Source organism: Furipterus horrens, unplaced genomic scaffold, assembly GCF_987537825.1.
Source record: "Furipterus horrens unplaced genomic scaffold, mFurHor1.1.pri manual_scaffold_4, whole genome shotgun sequence".
NCBI lineage: Eukaryota > Metazoa > Chordata > Mammalia > Chiroptera > Furipteridae > Furipterus > Furipterus horrens.
In genome coordinates this window covers 91,269,706-91,293,667 of record NW_028327174.1, presented here as the reverse complement: position 1 = coordinate 91,293,667, position 23,962 = coordinate 91,269,706, and the positions used below count along the sequence as shown (strand labels likewise).

The 23,962-nt window shown below is 40.1% G+C and overlaps 1 protein-coding gene across 1 annotated transcript in view; it reads right to left on the bottom strand.

Moving 5' to 3' along the window:
• Positions 1-23,962, bottom strand: part of FLT3 (fms related receptor tyrosine kinase 3) — a 48,751-nt gene that overhangs the window by 3,779 nt on the left and 21,010 nt on the right. Inside the window, exons 6-22 of the mRNA XM_090275168.1 lie at positions 22,702-22,829; positions 22,230-22,369; positions 21,980-22,133; positions 20,848-21,016; positions 15,389-15,492; positions 14,624-14,735; positions 13,943-14,121; positions 13,032-13,138; positions 12,778-12,910; positions 12,584-12,688; positions 9,344-9,454; positions 8,332-8,485; positions 6,425-6,507; positions 5,483-5,610; positions 2,786-2,908; positions 573-684; positions 112-211 (exon numbers count right to left, since the gene is read on the bottom strand). Coding sequence (XP_090131294.1) covers positions 112-211; positions 573-684; positions 2,786-2,908; positions 5,483-5,610; positions 6,425-6,507; positions 8,332-8,485; positions 9,344-9,454; positions 12,584-12,688; positions 12,778-12,910; positions 13,032-13,138; positions 13,943-14,121; positions 14,624-14,735; positions 15,389-15,492; positions 20,848-21,016; positions 21,980-22,133; positions 22,230-22,369; positions 22,702-22,829 — 2,142 coding nt within the window. The remainder of the gene's footprint in view (positions 1-111; positions 212-572; positions 685-2,785; positions 2,909-5,482; positions 5,611-6,424; positions 6,508-8,331; positions 8,486-9,343; positions 9,455-12,583; positions 12,689-12,777; positions 12,911-13,031; positions 13,139-13,942; positions 14,122-14,623; positions 14,736-15,388; positions 15,493-20,847; positions 21,017-21,979; positions 22,134-22,229; positions 22,370-22,701; positions 22,830-23,962) is intronic.

The following is a 23,962-nucleotide window of genomic DNA, read 5'->3' as shown; positions in this document are numbered from 1 at the left end:
GGAATTATATGAGCTTTGCATTGAGAAGTTTTACTTTTTTTGTCCTGCATTGGGAACTAGACAGACTGTACATTTCTGATATCGGCCACTTTACAGTCTCTATGAACTTACATTTCTTCTGTGGCATAGAATGGCTGGTCCATTTTAAATCCACTCTGAATGAGTTTATAGAAGTTAGCATCAACTGGAATGCCAGGGTAAGGATTGACACCTGTAGAAAACATTGGGGTGTATAAGCATTTATTCACTCTTAATTTGTTTATCCATTTACTCAATTAACAAACATGTACGGAGAGCTCCTGTGGGCCAGACACTGAATTACGCTAGGCTGCTCCTGGGCAAAGTCATGGCTCCTGCGTTAAGTGGGTTATAGGCTGAAGACAGGACTACCAACACCAGCAAATAAAACATCAAGTGACACCTGTTGGAACAGAAGGAAGACTCGGGAGCTCTGGGCACATTCCAGGCTGCATTTCATCCACTCTTTGACACTTGGGAGCTGGGGACGGGTGCAGAGGGACAGACCATTCCGAAGCCCCTACCCAGAGAGGGCAGCAAACTACCAAACTTACCAAGTGAGAATATCTCCCAGAGTAATATTCCATATGACCAGACATCACTCTTAATTGTGTAGATACCTTCAAATAAGCTTTCAGGAGCCATCCACTTCACGGGCAGGCGGGCCTATGTAAAATCCAACAGGAGGTCAATGGCCAGTTTACCACAGACAATCATTACTTCTTATCTATCACGAGCTAGACGATAAATTTTATCTTCTTAAGGCCACTCTTAATGCTTAATTAAGAAAATTATGTTCCTCATGTGCAAGTGTTTCATTTTAAATTAACATTCTAATGTAGTAGCCTTAAAAAAAAAATAAAAACCACTCATATATCTATAAAACTTACCTCAAGCAAAAACTTGTGCTCACATTTGGGAAGTTTAACAATAGATACTTTCCTTTAGGGAATAGCCAGTCAATTTCCAGAGGTGAGTGGATACTAGTGAATTAGTGCATTATTTGATTAAAGAATTTCTTGGAAGAACTATAGTGAAAATGCTCTCCACAAGAATGTGGTGAAGGGAGCACACATCATCACTATCAGATATGATAGCAGGCTGGCTTCTGTGGTTTTAATAATTTCCAGTAGCATGAAACGGGGGTTTTGAATGAGTCAGTCCAGCATCAAATTAGAATCAAGACAGGGATGAAGAGCATTGTGTAGTGGTTTCTTTTTCATGGATTGCGGAGCCCTTCACAGTCCACATTTACTCTGCCAAGTAGAATAAAAACTTAAGATAGAAACCCTATCTTAAATCCTCCCCAAACTAATGAGCTGATAGAATCAATTTGATCAAATGAAGGAATGAACTGTGGTTATAAATGTGATTCAGCTTCCCACATGAGAGAGAGACTGCCAGCTAGTAGGACAGAAACTGCGTAGCCACAGATGAGCGTTCATCCTATCTGGGACTTCAGCTACAATGAGGCACAGATCTAAAATTAGCTAAGATGATTATCTGAGTCTAGTGGGAATACAGTTGAATTTGATATTTTAAAAGATTTTATTATATTTATTTTTTAGAGAAAGTGGGAGGGGGGGAGAGAGGGAGAGAGAGAGAAACATCGATCAGTTGCCTCTCGCATGCCCCAATCTGGGACTTGGCCCACAGTCCGGGTATGTGCCCTGACCAGGAATTGAACCAGCAAACTTTTGGTTTGCAGACCGGCGCTCAATCCACTGGGTCACACTAGCCAGGGCTTGAACTTAATTTTTAACATTTATGGGATGTTTACCCTGGACAGGAGCTTTCATGTGGGTTTTATTAGTTCATCCCCACACTATGCCGTGGTCAGTGTATAATCCTTAAGGGAAATACTGCATCATTGTGGGAATACAGAGACACAGGCTCAGACCATTCATGTTCTAATCCATAGGCTGTGTAACCAGAGACAGGTGACATGTCTGTGCCTCAGTTTCCTCACACACAGATGGATACTTCAGGACTACCTGAATTAATATATGCAAAGCACTTAGACAGCACTTAACACACAATGAACATTATATCAGCGTTTGTTATTATTATTATTTCACAAGTAGGAACAATAAAGCAACTAGAATCTTCAAAAATGAAAAGCCAAAAAGAAAAACAGGGGCTTGACTCCAGGTGTTGTAATTCTTAACAATCATACTTTTTAAACAAACTATACAATTTTATCATCTAGTATTTCTATTAGTTCTCTTGTAAATAGCACACCTGTCCTCAGTTTTTTTAAAACAAGTAGATTTAGTCATATTCTAGGTTTCCTTGCATAATAGTAACAGGATGACAAATACATATTCATTAACTAATATGTAATTTAAATATTATGCCAGGTAGAAATTTAATATTTAATTTACATGTTGCATTTTTAAGTGCTTTTTTGTAACTATCAGCTATTTTCATCATTGGAAATATGACGGTTACTTTAAAGTTAAGAGAACTAAAATAAACACAAGTAATATAAACACAAGATTTGTTTTTAAGTGTAGCTTGCATTCAAAGGACCCTGACCTATTCTGGCTAGCCCAAGGATAGATGTGTTGTTGTTCTGCTCAACTTTTTTTTACAGATGGAATATTCCCTGAAGCTACAGAAAATCTTTTAGGCATAAGAAAGCCAACTGTTGTGAGGAGTTGTTTTGATGTTAATTAACACACTGCAGTGGGTGTAGATGCTCACCCTGACAAAGACAAAAAACACAAAATAACGGTAGGAAACATGAAAGAAACAGCAGTCTCACGTTGCCCCTGATAACGTAGTTGGAATCACTCATAATATCTCGAGCCAGTCCGAAATCACATATCTTCACCACTTTGCCACGGGTTACCAGCACGTTCCTGGCTGCCAGATCTCTGTGGACACACTATAAAGAATGACATTGGAGTGTTATTTGCTATGGTGTAGAGGCTCAGAGCACTCAGTCTTTCTTCTGGCTTCAAGTTCAGTAGGAGTTACAGATGACAGAATGTACAGTTCATGTGGCATCCTATCTGCTGAGGCATGACCAGTCATCATGAAGTGTAACCAAGTCTGTCAGTGAACCCACGCCCTACTCTAGCTATTGGGACTGCAGACACTGTGCTGTGTATGGAACATTCCCAGAGGCCAAAGAGGACAAGTTCTCAGGAAGGAGATCATACTTAGCCAATGTCTATCTTGCTATAAATGAAAGGCAAGACAGGGCCCTCTGCTGAGCTCCCAAAGGGATTTTCAGAGGCTGTCTTCCAGCACTCTTATTGAAAGGGTGGAGAAAATAATCTCTTTTCTGACTGGAAAATAGCTTTGGCAATAAAATGAAGTAACCTCAAAAAAATATTCAGAAGGAAATGAAAAATAAGTTTGGGATGGTTGACTAAGGTGGAATGAGAAGGAACCCGCTCCCCAGCGCTAGCATCACCACCTCAGCTCCCCCTCAGGGCATCAGGCACTAGATTCTCATAAGGAGCACACAACCTAGATCCCTTGCACGCGCAGTTCACAGTAGGGTTCGCGCTCCTGTGAGAATCTAATGCCAGTGCTGAACTGACAGGAGGTGGAGCTCAGTCGGTAATGTGAGCAGTGGGGAGCGGATGTAAATACAGAGAAAGCTTCGCTCACTGCCACTGCTCACCTCCTGCTGTGTGACCTGGCTCCTCACAGGCCACAGACCCATATCAGTCCATGGCCCAGGGGTTGGGGACCCCTGTCTGAGGGAGTCACAGAGCCTACAGAGGAACCTGAGGAGCAACCAAAGAGGAAGGAAGATAGGAGACAGTGCCATCATGATTCAGGGGGAAAGCCTGCATGGAAAATGAGAGGCATGCTTAAGACACTGGCTATGCTTCAAAAAATTCTTATTACAAGCCAAGAGGGGAAAAATAGCAGTGCTCCTTGACCCCTAGTAGTGAGCAGTTTGAGTATTTACTTAACTTAACAAGCAGCCAACCGGGCCAGATGAACCAGGTGGATAACCCTCCAATGTCTACGAAGGTCCCTGTGAAGGTACTATTGTCATTGTGCAGGTGACCATACAAATAAAGAAACTCAGACAAGGGGAATCCAACAGCAGGGAGGAAGATGAAGGGAAGAATGTGCCTCAAAGATGAAGGGTGGGAAAAACTATGAGACAGTATCTTTTTAAACAATTGTGGATGCCCAAATTTGGAAAAGAAGATAATAATGACTTTTAATATCCCTAAGGGGGAAGGGAGAAATCCTTGCACTTCTAACTGGGCCTCTGCTAAATACAGGGTGGGCAAAAGTAGGTTTACAGTTGTGAGTACGCAAAACACAGAGTTAATAAAGCTATTGTAATAATCATAACTTGCATGTCTTTTTCCATACAAAAAAAGTAAGCCTACTTTTGTGCTCTTCTGCATACAGATTAATTTGGTGAAAAGTGGCTTTTCTTTTAAACATTAATTCTCTCCGATGAACATGGTAGAACTCATTTATTCAGATCTTGTTTCTTGCCCTTTACTGTAGTTTCGCAGATTTCTTTCATTTAAAGATGTTTTTCGTTGTTTATCTCAAAATGTCTTATAAGTTTACTTGCTTCTAGTCTTCAAAGCTATTGATTTATTTCATGTTAATTTTTTTTTAAATTGAGGTATAACTGACATATAACATTATATTAGAGACTAATTTTTTAAAGGAAAAAAATAAAGTTGAAATTATTGTCTCCAAATTCAGGGAGAAAGAGGAGAGCAAAAGGGGTGGGGGAGTGGAGAAGAGAGAGAGGAAAGGATAAAAGACCCCCCCCCCAAAAAAAAGGAGGAACAAAATTGGGAAATATAATGGAAGATAAGCAAATGAGGACAGAAAATAGCTGGGGGAATGGTTTGAATCTGCTTGTAGGCAGGAGACACTTGAAATGTCAGAGAACAACAGGACTGAAAGGCAGTTACAGAAAGGATGCAAAAGTGAGATAGAGACAACAGTTGGAGGCAGGCTCCTGGACCTTGTTATTGTAGCCCTGAAGGATCAGGGAACAGTGGTAGGGAGGGAGTAGGCAGGCCTGCAGGACACTGCGAAGTAGAAAAAGGCACTCAGGGTGGCTGGCTTGACCAGCAGGAAACTCCACTGTATGAGCCTCCTCTCACCCCTTGGGTCTAATGCCCTTGTGCAAGGCTTAGCCCGGCAACCTGACTGTCTAAGGAAGGACCCACACTGCTGCACCTTGCTGCGAGGAGGGACTCCTGAGGACTTCCCATGTGGACCTGTCAGGGTAGCCTGGGAGGGCTCTAATAACCGTTCTCTAATAATGGCTCCTGAGCCTTTGTGCTATAACTAGCCAAAGGCCAGGTAACATTCTAGGTGACTCCAACAGAGGACAAGGCTGGGGAAGATAGACTAAGGGACATAAGTTAAAATAAACAACAATAACAAAAAGTACCTCTCTTTTTCAAAATTATCTTTTGTTAGTTGTTGTTGTTAGTTTCTTCTTTAAAGAACTTACCGACTTAAATTCCAGAAATTCCATTCCTTTGGCAACTTGATAAGCAAAGCAAAGAAGATCTTCAAATGTAAGCACATTCAAGTCTTCTTCTTCCTCCAGCCTTTTTTGGTTTTCATATTCAATTTCATCTGTAAAATAGAACTGGTCCTCATTTTTGCCAAAACTCTAAGTTGCCTTTATTAAATCTCTATGAGGTTATTAAAGCCAGTTAGGTGAGGTGCCAGGATGTATGAGTGCAGTTCTCACACCTGTTTCCTGTAACACCAGGGCTAGTTATGATGAGAACTGTGCAGCCTCTGAAGAGTCACCTAAAGATTCTTTTTGGTTAGAAGCATAAATTAATTCTCTAGCTGCTCTGGTGATAGATGGCTGCTGGATCAGCCAAGGAGTCTCAGATGCTCTTCTTTTGCACTAGGTAGTTTTGTGACTTTGGGAAAATAATTCACATCAACCTAACACATTGTGCACTTAATGTTCTTCCATTTAATCCTTCTAGTAGTCTAATGAGGGAAGTATCATTAGGCCCATTTTACAAATGAGAAAATTGTGGCTAGGATGGTTAAATAATTTATCTAAAGTTGTCCAGCCAGAAAGTGAAGCAACCACAGGTTACCCAACTTCTGTCTGACTCCAGAACTCAGCATCTTTTCCACTTATCAGGTAATAGGATGACTCTAATTAATTTATGACTTTTAAAAGAATAATCTGGCCAAATAAAATAGCCTTCAGTGTTCATTAGTTAAACATTGATATAAGATTCCCAATACATAAACTGTTGGTTTTTAATTACTTTTAAAGCAAATATGCATTCATAAAGCCTATAGATAACAGTAGCAAAGTAAAACACACTTTTGCATTTACACATGTGAAAAAAGACAGCTAACACAGAATTTTTGTATTCATTTCTACTTTTAAGTGCTACTAATTAGAATAAAATATTACCTTTGGGTTGAAATGAATTCCCATTGAACCCTGAGATGTGATCCGAGTCCTGGTGTATTTGAACTTCTTGTGAACCAGGCATACTATTAAAAAAAATTATTATTTCATTATTTATGTTCTTCTTCTGAGTAGATATTTTATTTTTAAAAATACAATTCATCAAATAAATGAATTGCAAATATAAATGGACTTTTAAGTTAAAAGCACGGCATCAACTTGTCCATTTGTTGTGGAATTGAAAACATCTGTGTAATTGAGCCAGTTCAACTATGGGAGGAGTGAGCCTGATATCTGCACAGAGTCTTATAGTTCAAAGATGACTTCACTTAATTCTTAGCACAAGTCTACACATCGGTGTCAAAGTCATATTTTGTAAAAATAAACTTGGGTTTGGTGAGAGGAATATAATTTGCTGAAATCATGAAGCCAGTAAAGGGTGCGACTGTACCTCAGTCTTCTGTTTCTATACTCAGTTAATAGCTCAAGTAATACAAATCTCCTACAGGGACCTTTACGTATTCTACCATCCTTCTTTTTCAAGGTGACCTTTGCAAAACTCATTTCCTTTTCTTGTGAAATTAATAAATAGTAATAATGCCAATTTTATGGCATATATTATAAAACTCTTCACTGAGGAACTTTGTATGTATTATATACACACAATGATTCAATTTATTCCAGAATACAAAGTTACCCCAACTTACAGATTCCATATCTTTGTAAAATGGTTTAAAGCTTTCAGGCCACAGATATTCCAAAAGTCACCACTTCAATGTATTTCACAGCCCAGTGACTGACTGTATCAAAGGCACTGAGTTCACCAGCCTTAGTTATTACTAACCAAGGACTTCTGGTCACACACACCTGACTCATTAGGAAGGACTCTCTGTTCTAGAGCACGCATGACATTAGAATTGTCTCAGTTTTAGGATGTGAACTGAGAAATGAGCATAAAAGGGAGGACTAGTGCGACAGGTATAAGTCGGTGAAGGGAGCTGCACAAAGGCATGCATGGGGATCTCCATGGGGCCTCATGATTTTGGTGCTTAGCCTTCTAAGGTCTGAGACAGACCCACTGAAACATATGCTAAGAAAACAAAGCTGGCTCTCAAGCCTAACCTCCAAAAGTCCTTCAGTAAAGATAAAAAGCCTCTGATAAATGTGCCTTTAGGATAAGGGAGTGCTTTCCCATATCCAGGGAAATAGGAAGGCACTGTGGATCAAGGAATGATTCTATCAGAGCCTGTGAATTCAGAGAAAGGTGTTATAGAGCTACGACGATGTTCAAGTATTCAAGAATTAGTAAGAAATTTCCAAGGATAAGGACGAGCATCCCACCAAACTTCTCTGGCCCTCATCCATGCACACCAAGACAAGAGATCTGGCAGGGCCGAGATTCACTCAGGAGCCCCACAGATGGGGGACTGTATAACACAGAGCACAGAGACCGATGTCACCACAGCTCTATTCTGTCCCTATCACATTACATCAATGGATCTATCTTATTTTTTAAGTCCAATTTACAAGTTTAGAGCTTTTTTGTGCAATACTCCCAAGACCTCTATGAACACATCCAGGACTTTGGAAAAAGTGTTCATTCTTTTACTAATACCTACGTGTTAACCAGGAGGCCAAAACGAAATATGTGTGTAGGGTGTGATTCAGGCACAGGTGGATAGAGACTGGCTCAGCTACGGTGCCTGTCCTGCAGGAAAGGCCTCATTGCTCCAAATCCGCAGGGAAACTCTAGCAACAATAAGTGATTTTTCTAGGTCTTAGAACCCACAGACTCCACAATGCTGCAGTATGGCCTTTAGAAGCTGACCAGAGATTGAGAGATATTGCACCATCATATTTTGTATGTGCCCTAGAACGAATCATCATGAAATCTTGACCTGTTCTCTTACCTGGAATTTGGATGTGACTGGAAAGTGGGGTAAAAACTGAAATTGTGTTCCTTGAAAATCTCCGTCCATGTCCTGTGAAATTTTTCTCTTTTACTTCTTAGATAGTTGAGAAGATCACCATAGCAACAATATTCAAAAATCAAATAAATTGGCCCTGAAATAGTGATAGTTTTAATTATAGGTAGACACATACCAGGTAATTTTTCAGATGTCTGAGTAGCAGGGAACATCTCTATGAGAGTTCATTTCTCCCCTGACTTAGGGAGAGTACAACTTTTTCTGAGTCTATCCCTTATACTTTAAATTTAATTTCAGCTTTTCATTCAAACTCCTTTGGGAAGTACAATAGTTTTTTCTTGCCGTCCACTTTGGCCTTTATACATGTGGTCTCACCGATAATCACTGCCCACATAGATTCTCCACTTCACAACTGGAAATAATAAGCCAGCTGTGTGATAAGCACTTGGTAAATAGATGCTGATTTATGATTGGCCTGAGAGGAAAAAATATATCCCTAATCCTCTCTGAGATCCATTTTCTCTTCTGCTCTTCTTTAAGTCCTAGTCTCAGATCAGCTGTCCCAGAAATGATGACCCTGGTTTGAGCATTGCTAGGCAGAAGTGAAAGAAACAGAGTGCTGTTCCACTGAATTCTGGGAAAATAAAGTTTGAAATCCCACCTTGGCTGTGCTTCTTTGAAACAGCCCGTTAGGGTGGCAGCCAAGCTCAGCAGCCCTTCACAGCTTGGGAGAAGGTAGAGGGAGAACCCACTAACTATATACTTGCAGTGTGGCGACTGTTTTTAAGTAGATTAGAATCATGGGGCACATCCCAATAAAAAGAGGAATCCTCTACACTGAGCCACCTGCTTAGAGCACACTCATCTCTAACTCCACCTGGGTTTGAGGACCCACAGTGCAACTGAAAGAAGATGAAACAAATGAGGACAAATGTCCTCTTTGTCTTCAGGTTAAACTATGTTTGATTAGGAATTTTCAGTGGGAATCGATTACCTGACTGTGTGCATGCCCCCAGCAGATTCACAATATTCTCATGGTTCCCCAGCTGAGTCAACATTTTGAGTTCAGACATGAGAGCTTCTTGTTCAGAGCTGTCTGCTTTTTCTGTCAATGGGAGAGAATAAATGTAAAACTAAAGTAAAACGTGTTAGGTTATTTAATAAATTAAAACTTTCCTCAGTTCAGAACAGATTTGCAAAAAAAAATTTTTAAATGCATAAACTGCTACATGAATTTTGAATAATAATATCCTCTTTTAAGACAGAATTTCAAAGATTGTAATAGTATAAAAGTTGAATGTGAGAACATGCCTTTCTATTGGGTGTTCCTCTACCAGAATAAAAATCCTTAATATTGACCCTCAAAAAAGCAAAACAGAACAAAACAAAATAAGAACAATAGCCTTTCTTCCCCATAAATTAATATATATGCTGAAGGAAAAAAATACATATTTTTTGACTCTTGAATTTGTTAGATTCATAGAAAAATGAGATAAGAATGTAGTGAGGGTGGCTGACTCCATCCTGTTGGCCCTCGGGTCTACAACCTTAAATTTATTAGTGAGTTCAATGGTGAGGAGATGAAAAGGACCACTTCCCAGGAACCAAATTCTCCAGAGACTTAATAACTGATAATGAGAACTATAACTGATGAGTAGCTGAGAATGTATCCACTGGCCTATGCATTCTCTCCCTGGAGAAAAAGTCTAGATAGCTTGGCAAACTGTATTGATAATTTTGCTTAGAAGCATAGGATGGGAGTAATTACTGAGAAACTCGAAGGTCTTGTGTCACTGAGGCTGACATGCGAGCTGGTCAGGGCACCCTTGCTTAGGTGGGTGTTGGAGCCCTGGAGGCAACAACAGGATCTTTGGTCTTCTTTCTCCAGGTTTCAGGCACCAGGCACCCACCCCTCTGTTAACTTATTATTTCTTACAAACATAGTATCTTTTCTTTACATTTAATGAAGATTTAATTAGATATTTCCAGGTCTCTTAATTTTGTCCTGGAAGACATCCCAGCCTATATGATGGCTTTTCTAGAGCACTGATGCTGTCAGGGGTATCTTATCTCTAACATCTTGGCTTGAGTGTGAGATCCGTCACTTGTGCATTGTGACCCACTAGCACCTCATGTCTTCTGCTGCTTCATGTTTTATAGGGACTCGTGGTTTTCAATTGTCCTTGCATTATTCCTCATAACCATGAAGTATGGCATGCTTAACTTTTTCAAAGCACTTTCATATACCACTACCTGATATTCATTCATTCATTCATTCATTCATTGAACAAGTCTTTATTGAGTGCCTACTATGTATGAAGCAATGTGTCAAGCATTGGGGGAATAAATGATAGACAAGACACACCCCTGCCTTCCTGGAGCTTAGAGTCTCTTGTGAACAAACAATTACAATATAGCGTGATGAATGTAATGTAGCAAATGAATGGAAGGGTGCTGTGGGGTCACACCAGAGGGGCACTAACCTAGCCTTTGGGGAGGTAGGGAAAGGGACATCAACTGTCTATGTTGAGGCCTGAGGAAAAATAGGAATGAACCTGGTGAATGCACAATGAGGAGGTAGAGAGAAGAACACTTTATATGAAAGAACAGCACAGGCAAAGACCAAGGAACAAGAGACCAAAGCAAAACAGATACAGTCCCCATACTCATGAGGATTACAGACTAATGGGTTGAATAAGACATTAATTTAGTAATTAACCAAAGATATAATTACACATTGTGATAAATTCTATGGGAGAAAAAAGTCTATAGAGAGCTCAGATAGCATCTAGCAAGGCACTTGATCTTGTCTTTGGTGTGAGAGTAAGTTTCCCTGAGCAAGTAATCTTTAAGCTGAGATCTGAAGGACAGGTGGGAGAGAACTCTGTGGAAGCGGCAGGGTGAGAGAGAGGATCAGTCTGTGCCAGGCTCTGGGACAGGAGGGAGCACGGCGCTCTGGAGGAACTGAAAGAAGGCTGAGAGTGTAGGGTGGGGCACTGAGCAGACACCAAATCATGTGGGCTGTGTAGTGTACTAAAATGTTAGGTAGGAAAATGACAGGATCTGCCTTGCATTTCATAGCCATCACTTGGGCTTCAACTATAAAGAATCTGAAAGGAAGTAGGAGTGCATATAGAGTAGCTGCTTGGGAGGCTATGGCAGCTATTCAGAAGAGATGACCTGGGACTAGGGTGGTAGTAATAGAGATAAGAGAGAGGGTGAACTCAGAAGACACTAAGCAGAAACCTGATGGGGAATATCTTCTGGGGTGTCAGAATGGGAATGGTTTCAAGGATGAGTTCTAGGTTTCTGGCTTACCTGACTGTGTGGACACTGGCAAGTCATGGGTACTCATATCAATCACTGAGGTGGGAGTATTGATGAAGGGCCAGGGTTGGAGGAGTTCAGTTTCCATGAGCTGAATTAAAGGGACTTTCGAGAGAGCCAAGCATTTGGACATATGATCCTAAAGCTCAGGAGGAAGGTGCAATCATGAGAACCACTGGGTAAAGTCCCGGGGTGTGGTTTGGATGGCCTATGGTGAGCATGTGGAGTGAAGATGGAAGGAGACCCAGAAGCAAGCCTCATGGAACTCCACATAAAAAGCTGGGCAGAAGGTGAGCTGGCAAAGGGCTGTGAAGCAGTCAGCAAGGAGGAGGAAACCCAGAAAAAATGGTGGCATGAAAAACAAAATAAAAAATGCTTTTAAGATGGAAAAGAGTCAATCCTGCCGATTCATGTTAACAATTCAAGTCACATGAGGACTGAAAAATGCCCATTAGAATTTAGTTCACTGGAGGTCACTGAAAACCTCAGTAAAAGCCAGCAGGGTGGGGAAGGGGGGTCTTGCAAAGTGAGCAAAGCTAAGGGGAGGGGTGGAGGTGGGAGCCAGATGGGAGTGCATGGAGCAAGGAGTGAGAAATTACCCAGGAGCTCCAATTTGCTCTTTTACCCAGAGTCTATGTCAAAATGGCATCAACAACATCTGCCCATAGAATGGTATCCCCAAATACTAAACCCACCCCCCCAAAAAAAAACTAAACAAAGAGGAAGAAGAGGTGGAGTCCTGGATTCATGACTTGCATGTTATACTCATGATTTGGTTGGCACTAACCCTGACTCACTTCCTTTTCAGCTTTGAAGAATGGCGAGCAGTACCCACAACAATCATGGAAAAGAGACAAGGCAGAGGCAGCCTGCACCGCCCATGTTGGGGGCTATCATTCCACTGTACCTTTCAGCATTTTGACAGCAACCTGGATGGAGACTCCTGTTTTACTAATTCCATAAGCTGTTGCATTCATCACTTTTCCAAAAGCACCTGATCCTAGCACCTTCCCTGCAAGATAAATGGTGAGTGAATGTAGGTTCAAGATTTTCCCACAGGAGGGAAATGCTATGGAAACATCTGGAACATTCAATTCTTACCAAATTCTAAGTTTTCTCTTGGAAATTCCCATTTGACATCATATTCATATTCTCTGAAATCAATGTAGAAGTACTCATTATCTGAAGAACCAGTCACCTGCACCATCTGCAGTTGACTTTCATACCTAAATTGCTTCAGAGATGAAATAACAGGTCAGTTAGCAATAGGCAGCTCTTCAGAAATAGGAAGCCATGATAAATCGTTACCTTTGAGTTTTAGGGGGTTTTGTTTGTTTGTTTGTTTCTTTGTTTACCTTTTTGTACTTATGACAAACTAGCATGGTTAAAATGGCAATGAAGGGGAGACAGAGCCCAATGGTTGCATAGAATGAGATGTTGTCCTGGAGAAAAGGGAAGGGACCTGCAACAACAACAACAAAAAAATGTGTCACTAAACAGTGACTCGGGATTCCTGATTGATTTTATAGTTAATGCTCATCATGATCTCATGCATCCTGTCTGAGGCGTCAGGATTTGCAACCTTACAAGTTCTCTACAAATATTTCACTCCCCATGGAAAATCAGGCAATGGTAGTAGTGTAAAGGATGAGTTTCCTTCCTAGAAAAGTTTTATGATCTGAACCCATTCTTAAAAAATCATAGGCTTATAAGAATTACATCTACTTAAACCCACAGGATAGACAAGTCAAGTAAAAAAAGATATCGAAGATATTATATTGTATGAATATGGAGAAGTGGGTTATAGGATGCCGGTGATTCCAAACAATAAGTGTAGGCAGCCAGGTTTCAGAATTAATTTAAGATGGCTCTAAAAAATCAAAACTAGAAATTATAAAACAGCAAGCTAAAGGTAAATAAGGAGCTTAAGCAAAAAGGAAGATGGTTGCGACTTCAAATTACTGTATTTTTTTTTTTCTAAAATCAAGTCTTTCAAGAGACAGTCACTAGTCTAGGAGTTTATGGTTCTATGTACATCACTCTAACCCATGAGTCATAATAACTTTCCATAGAAGTCACTCTGCCTTTGAACTATACAAGAGTGTACATTCAGTGGGGATTCCTGCCTGACTCAAAAAGCCTTCCTGTATCACACACTGAGCCTCTACGCTCTTGTAAAATTCCCCAAATAGAAATGAACAACAGGGACTAACTTCTAGTGGGGAATCCCTGAAGGCGGTGCATTACAATAGCAGCTGCTGTGTACCTGGTGAGCTTAAATGGATTGTTTCACAAGCTGTGCCCAAGGAATTGTACGCACAACACTTCACGAGAAACCCTTTGATGGTCTCACTCATGTTCAGAGTACTGTTCGATAGCCACTGTCCAGATACTTTTCCGTTAGCCTTTTTATTCCAAATTCCTTCTGTGATTTCTTCTGTGCAGCTGAAAAGAAATGACAGAGAAGTAAGTTAGATAGGTGGGGCCATCGTCAGACTGGAAGTTAGGTCTCTCTAATTTTTTCAAATACTTTGCTTATTTATTTATTTATTTATTTATTTAGAGGGGAAAGGAGAAAGAGAAGGAGAGAAACGTCAATGTGTGGTTGCCTCTCACGCGCCCCCTACTGGGGACCTGGCCTGCAACCGAAGCATGTGCCCTGATTAGAAATCAACCCATGACCCTTTGACTCACAGGCTGGCCCTCCATCAACTGAACAATGCCAGCCAGGGCTAGGGTTTCTCTAGTGAGCTCTAAAAGAGATTAACCTATCATGAGTTATCAGAAATAATCTATGACCATGTAGAATGATGATGGAGTCAGAGGTATGCATTTTAAATACTTCATCATTTCTTCTTAAACTTGTATTTATGAGAAAGAGCTAGTAATCAGGGAGAGTGTGAATTTCATGTTCTTCCATTGTAAGAGATGCCAGTGTCTATATTACTTGAAAGACTTGTCTGAACACTTCTTCCAGGTCCAAGATGGTAATGGATATCCATCCGAGGAACAAGAGGCATAACCTGATGATGATTCCTTGTCCAGCACTTGAGGCTTTCCTATAGAGAATAATGTGAAAAATAAGCTTATGTAGAACAGTACTTTCCAGAAATGGTTTCAAAGTCAGCTTCATATAGGTGGCCCATTTACTCCAAGCAGTTTGTGCTTCTGGGAGGGTGTCTAATGCAGGGTGAAACAAGGCCTCTGGTTATCCTTCTTTCTTCATCATGTAACTTTCTGCGCAGGCAGCCTGACTGCCCATCTGCAGAACACCACTTTCCCACTGCTAGGCTCCATAGAGAGCTAAGGTATAGACCTCTATTTACTCCGAAATGATTCTTGGCTTCAGAAGTAGCTGCAACACTTCCCATGAAATGTACTCTTATCTTTTTACAGATCAGAGAAACAAAAATATTAAAACAAGTAAATGGCAGGTAATATGACGTTTGACCTTTCTTTAACATGACCTAAAGTACTAAAGTCAACAGTCACAACATTAAATACATTCACAGATCACATGGAATAAGTCCCTTAGCTTTAAAGGATGAACACGGAAAGAGATATTTATGAAAGTGAAATTTCAAAATGCTTCGGTATATAAAAAGTTTTACAGCATTGCTTCTAAGCCATTACTTAGCTTTTTCAGGTCCTGGTTAATTAATAGTTAAGGAGTTATAAGGCTGAAATTAAATTTCTTGATAACTTAACTTACTTCTTATATGCAGTGTGAACATTTTTGTGAACTGAGCGTCATCATTTTCTGCATGGAATACATATTCTCCTGGCTGGTGCTTGTGGTTGCAAAACTTAGATACACTGTTTGAAAAAGAATTAAAGATAGACTTAGCTCAATTCTTACAGGAGATGCTGAAATGAATGTCAGTGTGCTTGAGAAGATTATCCCTTGAGACATTCACTCTTAAAGTTCAATGGGCAAGTATTGTCTGTATGCTAGGCCCTTGCTCCTCAAAGTGTGGTCTGAGGACAGGCAGCAGCAGCACCTGTATTATTGGGCAGCTTGTTAGAAATACAAAATCTCAGGCCCCAACCCAAGCCTACTGACTCAGAGCCTTAATTTTAAGATTTTCTCTGCCCTGGTTGGTGTGGCTCAGTGGACTGAGTGCCAGCCAGCGAACCAAAGGGTCGCTGATTCAATTTCCAGTCAGGGCACATGCCTGGGTTGCCAGCCAGGTCCCCAGCTGGGGAAGTGCAAGAGGCAACCACACATGGATGTTTTTCTCCCTCTTTTTCTCCCTCCCTTCCCCTCTCTGTAAAAATAAGTAAATAAAATCTTTTTTAAAAAAGTTATCGCCCTGTAAGTCATATGCAAATTGAAAGTTGAGAAACACTGATGTGGGCCAAGGCTCCTCTTAGAGAGACAAGAAGGTTCCCGCTCCCGTTGTTCTACACCTTCTGGACTAGTCCAACTTCCCAGAAGTAAGGAAAAGCCTCTGTAGGTGGAGGAGCCTGTAACTCCCTTGCTTCCTAAAAGAATGGTTCTCTGACATTGGTCCAAGCAAGACCTATGACTAACCTTTGACTTAAATAGCAATTAACAGTGAAAAGACATCTGAGGAGGAGACAAGGGCAGGACTTAATACATGAGACAGTAATGCAGACAGCCATGAAGGAGAATAATAGGGAAGCCAATGGAATGAGCAGAGGTGTTCATTGGGATGTGGGTAGAAAATAGGGCTAAATGGGAAGGGGAGAGCCAATGATCAAGGACCTTGAAAACCAAGCTGAATGATTTAGACCTGATGGAGAAAGCAGAAGGTGCTATAGACCCCTGAGCAAGGGAGGATTACCAGGGACAGTATTTTAATTTAGACTGATGGCCATAAGAAAAGTTTATTAGAGGGAAATCTGGAGGCAGTTGTAACCCAGGAATTCATTCATTCATTCATGGATTCAGTCATTCATTCTATTATCATTGGTAGAGCCTATTTGTGGGAGGAATCAGTAATACAACAGTGAGTTAGAAAAAGTAGGTTTCTGTTCTCACAGAATTTACAGTTTGGTGGTGAAGGCAGACAAGTCAATTAAGCAGTTACAGTATAATGTGGAAAGTCTTAGGAGAAAAGTAAAAGTTCAGATTTGAACAGAGCATGAAAAGATGACTGTTGCCTAAGGTAAGGAAGATGGGAAAGGAGAGAAAAGAGCAAACCCAAAAGGTGCCTGGAAAAAAAGAGAAAACAGGTGCGGGATTGCATATGGAGATGAAGGAGAAAACAGAACGACGGTTGATGCCTAAGATTCAAAGTGCACAGCCAGCAACTGATGAACAGCTTTGAGCCCATGTTTATCTGACACCAATGTTGTGCATCCTTAACTCCAAAGCTAAAAAGTAATTCTGACTGCATATAGAAATGAGATAATTTATTGCTCCGACCTATCATATGAGAATTTAACAAGTTTTTTGTCTTCCTTGTTAACAAGAATGCTGAAGAAGTAAAAAGGGGGTGGGGGAAAAGGTGAAAAATAGGAAGAGGAATAAGAAGTACAAACTGCCAGCTATAAAATAAGTCATGGGGATATAAAGTGCAGCACAGGGAATAGAATCAATAACATAATAACTATGTACGGTGTCAGGTGGGTCCTTAGACTTATCGTGCTGATCACTTCCTAAGGCATATAAATGTCGAATCACTGATGTACACCTAAAACTAATATAATATTGTATGTCAACTGCAATTTTAAAATAAATTTAAAGCCCTGGCCAGGTTGCTCAGTGGTAGGAGCATCATCCCATACACCAAAAAGGGTGCAGTTTCGATTCCCAATCAGGGCATGTACCTAGGTTTTGGGCTCAATCCCCAGTCAGGGTGCTTATGGGAGGCAACCAAACAATGTTTCTCTCTCTCCCCCTTTCCTCTCTCTCTGGAATCAATGAATATATCCCCGGATGAGGATTTAAATAAATAAATAACATTTTTTAAAGAGTATAAAGGAAATTTCTTATTCTGACCTACTTCTGGAAAACGAGAAGGGAATGATTATGAAGTGCAAGTGGTAGAAAGATTGAGAGAAAGCTAAATTATAACACTAGAGAGAAAAGTAAATACATGATTTCCAGACTTTAGGAAGACAGCGTTTAAGTGGTCCAAGAAGAGAAAGATGAGAACCTCTATAAGGGAAAATGTAATTCTTACTGGACAATAGCCAAAGGCCCTGAAAAGGAACAAGAGAGGGGATTTAAAAAGATAAAAAAAGAAGAAGCCATGTGGCTAGCCAGGGACCATGCCAAAAGCACAAGTCAATTTGATAGAAAAAGAAATTATCAATACAACTATTGATTGTCACGTGGACCAAAGCAAAACATTTTATAAATACTTTTCCTCCTAAGTTTTTTGTGCTGTCTTCATGGAGTGTGACTGGCCATGGTGTCAAGCACATAGCATCTTGAATGTCCTCAATCTTTAGGTAGTGAAGTGGTCACATAAATAACCTGAACAGAGGTGAATATCCAGGCCATTTTAAACTGCTTGTCCTCTTGTCTGTTACAGTCAGCCATGGCGATAGAAACAACTGCATTGCTGAACCTCCTCTGGAAATTCCAAAGGGACTAACTAACCTATTAGGTGACCAAGAGATTCAAAGCTTCCTCTTTCCCCCAGTGTTTTTCTAAAAATGGCTAGCTGGCATGGGACAAGAGATGAGGGAATTGGAGTTTACACTGACATAATATATTGGTGACTAAAAAGATGTATTCTCATTGCACTGTACAGATGTGTACAATTAAAATACAGGTCATTTTTATTTTCCATTTAGCACCTAGAGGGAGGACTTGAGAAAGGGCAGGCTCTTTCTAGTAGCTCAGGGAGTAATTTGACTATAAAGTAAAGAAGCTTTACTCAAAGAACAAGGGATTATCCAAGTCAAATGGGAAGGCAGAGAATAATAAAATGGGTAGCGGAGAAACTGGAGAGTGGAGAGCTGACGGGACTGAGGTGCTTTACCAAGAAGTGGGTGATCCTTTCTTCCTCAGACCTAAGTTTCCATGGAGGCCTAGGGAGTATCTTTCAGAGGAAATTACTAAATAATTATAAAATTCTAATAATTTGGTCTTTTTTTTCTTTGTCATGAAACTAGGAAAAACGAAGGTACATTTGTTTGTAATTCAATCTAGAGACAAGGAATTGTGGAAACTAATGGATGAACTATCCTAAAAGTTTTTCTCAAGATCATGCTATCAGGACTGCTGGAAAGTTATAGTTTAATAAACTGTGAACACATAAAGGCAAGCCCTAATGAACTCTGGAGTAATATTTGAGGAAGTAAATTGGAGAAATGAAGCTGTGAGTGTGGGGAAGCTGAGAGACGTCTGCACAACACCATGACCGCATGAAAGCTTTTTCAGGAGTAATGTTATTACATAAACTTTTCAGTTACACACAAAAATTTGTGTCGTCTCTTGAAACACTAAAACACTGTACTTCACAAACAAAATTCAATTTGATTAAATTGTTGAATCTAGGTGGTGAGAAAAGGATGCTTACTGTACTATTCTTGGAGTTTATTGGTACATTTGAAACTTTTTATGATAAAAAGTTGAAAAGAACTCAGATTATAATTTAGTCACCATCCCCATTCCCTATTGTCAACACAGAGCCTCATGTAGACAACAAAGGACATTTAGAGCGCTAGCATTCACTTTTTTTATTTTTTTAAGATTTCACTTATTTATTTTTAGAGAGGGGGAAGGGAGGGAGAAAGACAGGGAAAGAAATATGAATGTGTGAGAGAAACATCAATGTGTGGTTGCCTCCTGCACTCCCCCAGCTGGGGACCTGGCCCGCAACCCAGGCATGTGCCCTGACCAGGAATTGAACCAGCAATGTTTTGGTTTGCAGAACAATGCTCAACCCACTGAGCCACACCAGTCAGGGCTGTTGTTCATTTTTATGTAATATTTTGACCACTTTTTTCATGATGAAGGTGGCTCCATCTTCCCTTTGCATTTGTATTAAATGTTGCAACAGTACCACCAACAAACATTGTAGCTCTTCAAGAACTTTTTAAAATAAAAGGAACACTGAGTGCTGGGTGTTGTGGTAAGTGCTGTGTGTGGTCCTTGTAGTACAGAGAGGATGCACTGATTCATCTTTGGCTCAGGCTATGCACTTTGAGTTGTCTTCCAGGCGTGACAACGATTCATTCATTTATTAAACAATTCTGATTGAAGGAGGCATTATACAAAGATAAAGAAATGACAGAGAGCTTATCCTTATGGTGTTTACCAACTCACTGGTGAGATTCAACACACAAAGAACTTAACTATATCACTAGGCCATGACAAATGAGAAGTAAAAAAACACTATGGGAATCAGGATCTGCCTCAATTCATTCATTTGGCTAGATAGTTACTACTACTTGGGGTAAGGGGTATAGACTGTGACCGTGGAATGAAACCAAATTAACTAGCTTTCTAGATTGGCCCACAACCCATATATCAGAAATGTGGTCCTCTAATCCATGAATCTGTAAAATCTTAAGAAGTCATATCAGTTGTCACCAGCACAGTAGCAACGATCTCCCAGGTGGCCTCTGGCACTTACGTGTGCCTCTGTAAATTTGAGGAGGAGCGAAACATTATCTTATTCACTCTGGTAGCCCCACAGAGCATCAAGCTCATCAAAAAGATATTAAAGGGATATTCATTGAACTAAGTTGATTTTTCTTATATCTTTGAATTGGGTTAAAAAAGGAATCCCATAGGGCCAAGTGCTTCTCTGACAATGAGGGAAAACAAAGTTTTCCTTTAGCGTTGGTTATTGGGCAACTTCTGCACCAGTTTTTGAAAACAAATCAATACACTGACAGGTAATGTTTTCCTGTTTTTCAGCAGCTTTACTTCCTCAATCCTCTGCAAACATGCAGAGGGAGAGTCGGTGTGCTCATTGCAGCACGTACTCTCAAACAGGAAGTGACAATCTGGTGACTCAGAAAGCACCACGAAACCTTGCTTAAACTTACAGGATTCTTTCCATTCTTCATGCTGTGGTTACACTATCTGAACTGATTATAAAACTCTCTTACTGTGCCCTCACATCTACCGTCTCCAATGTCAATTCAATAATACACGAACTAATGACACAAAACCACTCCTGTTAGGACGAGAAGAGTTGTGTCAAGAATGATGCCGAGACCTGGAGCTCAATTTGGTCTCACCTGTATCCATCGTCAAGGCCGTGCTGTTCACAAGGAAATGATTTTTCAGAGAAGGTCCAGGTACATCTGATTTGTGGGTATGCTTTAAACCTGACAGAAAAACAAAACTCTTGATGCTGGTCAATTTCATAATCTTCACTGGTTTTGGAAGCATTTATAAATCCTTTTTCTGTTAAAAAAAAAAAAGCATTTATAAATTAGATAATAAGATCTATATGAAAATATATTGAGTCAATGAATACATTTTTATTCGTCAGTTTTAATGCAAGAAAATTCATGCTGAAGGTCAGATTACCTAGTCCAGGAAATACAGGAGATCTACCCAGCTATATGTTTGAGTTCATCACCTTCCGGAGTTAAGACTCCTCTAAGAATTGGAGGTAAATAATTGACTCTCTTCCCCAAAGAAGTGTATTAATAAACCTATCCATGTTGCAGACAATTTCTAAAGGTTGAAAGGGCTCCCCCAGCCCAGCTGGTCATGTGCAGAGTAGGGGTCCTCAGAGAGACTGGCTTTCTTAGTGACATGTTCCACGTAAAGTAACCTCAGGGCACAAGTAAAAAAAACAATCTAGCCAGCAATATTCACTTCCTTATCAGTGTGGTAAGCGAATCACTTCATTTCTTAGCATTTCATTACAACTGATGGCTGCCACCTAATTTGAAATTACTTAATGCATGATTATTTTCAAATCCTCCTTAGTCTTCCCAAATTTCAATGCATCTAGGTGGTTGTCCAGATATCTCAGTCACTGTTCACTGCTCTGTCAGTTCTTAGAACAAGCATTTATTAAAAGCCTGTTTTATGTCAGGCTCTCTGCCATGTTCTGGGACTACAAGGACAGAAGAATTACTCCTGTCCCTAAGAAACTTACAGTCTACAGGAAGACAAATTCCCAAGGGAGAGCCATGCATTACAGCAGGGTAAGTGTGAAGACAGTGACATTCAAGAGGGTTTGGTTTAACTGGAAAAGGAAGAGAGTGGGCGACTTATGTTTGCAAAGCCATTCTGATTCGGTGTCTTTATCAGCTTTTGACGCTAACATTGTGTTGAAATCCGAATTCGCAGCACATACCTCACACCAAAGCAACTAAAAATAAGAATAAAGGTTGTGTGAGCAGCCTGCATTACCTACGATGGTGACCAAAGCTGACTGACTGGGATGCTTGGAAGAGGAACAAGTGTAATATCCAGTGTCGTTTCTTCCCACTGATGATACAAAAGCAAACAGAATCCGTATCATAGTTCTGTTTGTGGAATAGGTACTCATCTCAAAGTAGCTGCCCTAGGTTTTAATAAAACAAAATGAATTTAATGATTTTCAACCTGGACTATCAGTTTGCTGTTTCTGCATTTTCAGAACGCAAATGCATCGTATTACCTCCTTCAGGGCTTTATTTTCTAATTTCCACTTGAGCCCGAATCCATGGTTTACATGAAGAGCTTTGCACCTGATCCACAAGGGTTCCCCAACTTTAAGAAATAATTGTGGCAGTGTGGTCTGAGGAGTCTGATTTAGGTCTAGAAGACAAAAACATCCCAAGTAAGAAAAAAGTGATTTGTCCTCATCACAAAATATATACCAAATATTCTGAAGAACAAAGATCTTAACGTCATTTCAAATGTTATGAATCTTTTATTATTTTATTAATCTTTAAAAGTTAATAAAATATTTTATTTTTTACTAAATCTTGTAGCACTTACAGGATCCATAATATTTCATTTTAAGTAATATAAAGGGACCATAGGACTTCTGAAGTTCAATGATTACCTAAATGGTCATGCTTGTAAGGATAACAGGTCGTTTGTAAGGAACAGTCACTGAAACAGAAATATATAATATTATGTCTTACCTATTGTGAACAGCTTGGTACATTCTTGGCCCAGCTCATTTCTTGCACAGCACCTTATGTCTGTCCCAAATAACTCATGAAGTACGCTTTCCTCCTTTGTAACAACAGCTGGACTTTCTCCTTTACAACTGCAATTGGAAAATAAATGTCATGTGATTAAATATGTTTTAAAATTAGAAATGAATGTTCAGAAAAACAAAGTTACAGGTTCTAGAGCTTGTTTTATTAAGAGCCTGTCTAAGAGTACAAAGAAGGGAGAAGGTCAAAAGGCAAACAAAAACCCACATCTGTGATTTCGGCAGAGTTCATAGGGAACTAGTTACTCATTATTTCAACAATTAGAATAACACTAGAGAGAATTACATAATAAAATGGTTTCATTTTTGTGTGTGTGTTTGGTGACTTCTTTGTTGTTATTTAAAGAGAAAGAAAGAAAGAATTGAGAGGAGATAGAAGTGGGTGGGGGAGGAAAAGAGTGAAAAGAAAAGCATGATTAAGTTTTATAATAAGGCTTAACAAGGTAGGTATCTTTTCTTTGAAGCCCAGAAGGGGACAACCAGTGAGAGGGAGAGTAGCAATGTCATCAGTTACCAGAGGTGACAGAGGAGGGCGAGGTGTTCCCCCACACACACCAAGGGACATCAGCCATCGGCCATCAGCCGCATCTCAGGATTTAGCAAGCCCTCTCCCTTCCCTCCCCAGAGGATGGACTTTGGTTCCTCCTCAGAGCTTCCCTAACCTTGACCTTTTCCAAAGCAGATACAGCTTTTGGAGTCTGTTTATTGTCACTTTTCCCCTCTTTATCACTTTAGTCAGAGGTATTCTTTTCTTTGTTTATGCATCATTCCTTGAGAGCTTTTTATTATTATTATCATAATGAGGCAGGGAAGTAAGAAGCTAGGTAAATTCCTTAGCCAGTGGAATGGGAAAATTGAGAAGGAAAGCTGAACAAACCGGCTGAGTAATTTACAGCCAGATAATAAATCACAAGGTCTTCTCTTTCCTAACCAGGGATACTTAGGAGCATATTGTTTACACATTCCAGACCATGCTGGGGCAGACCCGCCCCAGTCCCAGACCCTTTTTGGTGCCATTCTTTGAAGGTGAAACTGACCAGAGAATGACCTTGACCCCTCTATACACTTATTTTGATGAACAGCATATAGAAAGACACACCTGGGAAGCTGATGAATACTCTATTGAGATCCTCCCCTGAGACCTCCCCTAAAACCTCTGTATTTAGAAAACATAAAAACCCTGA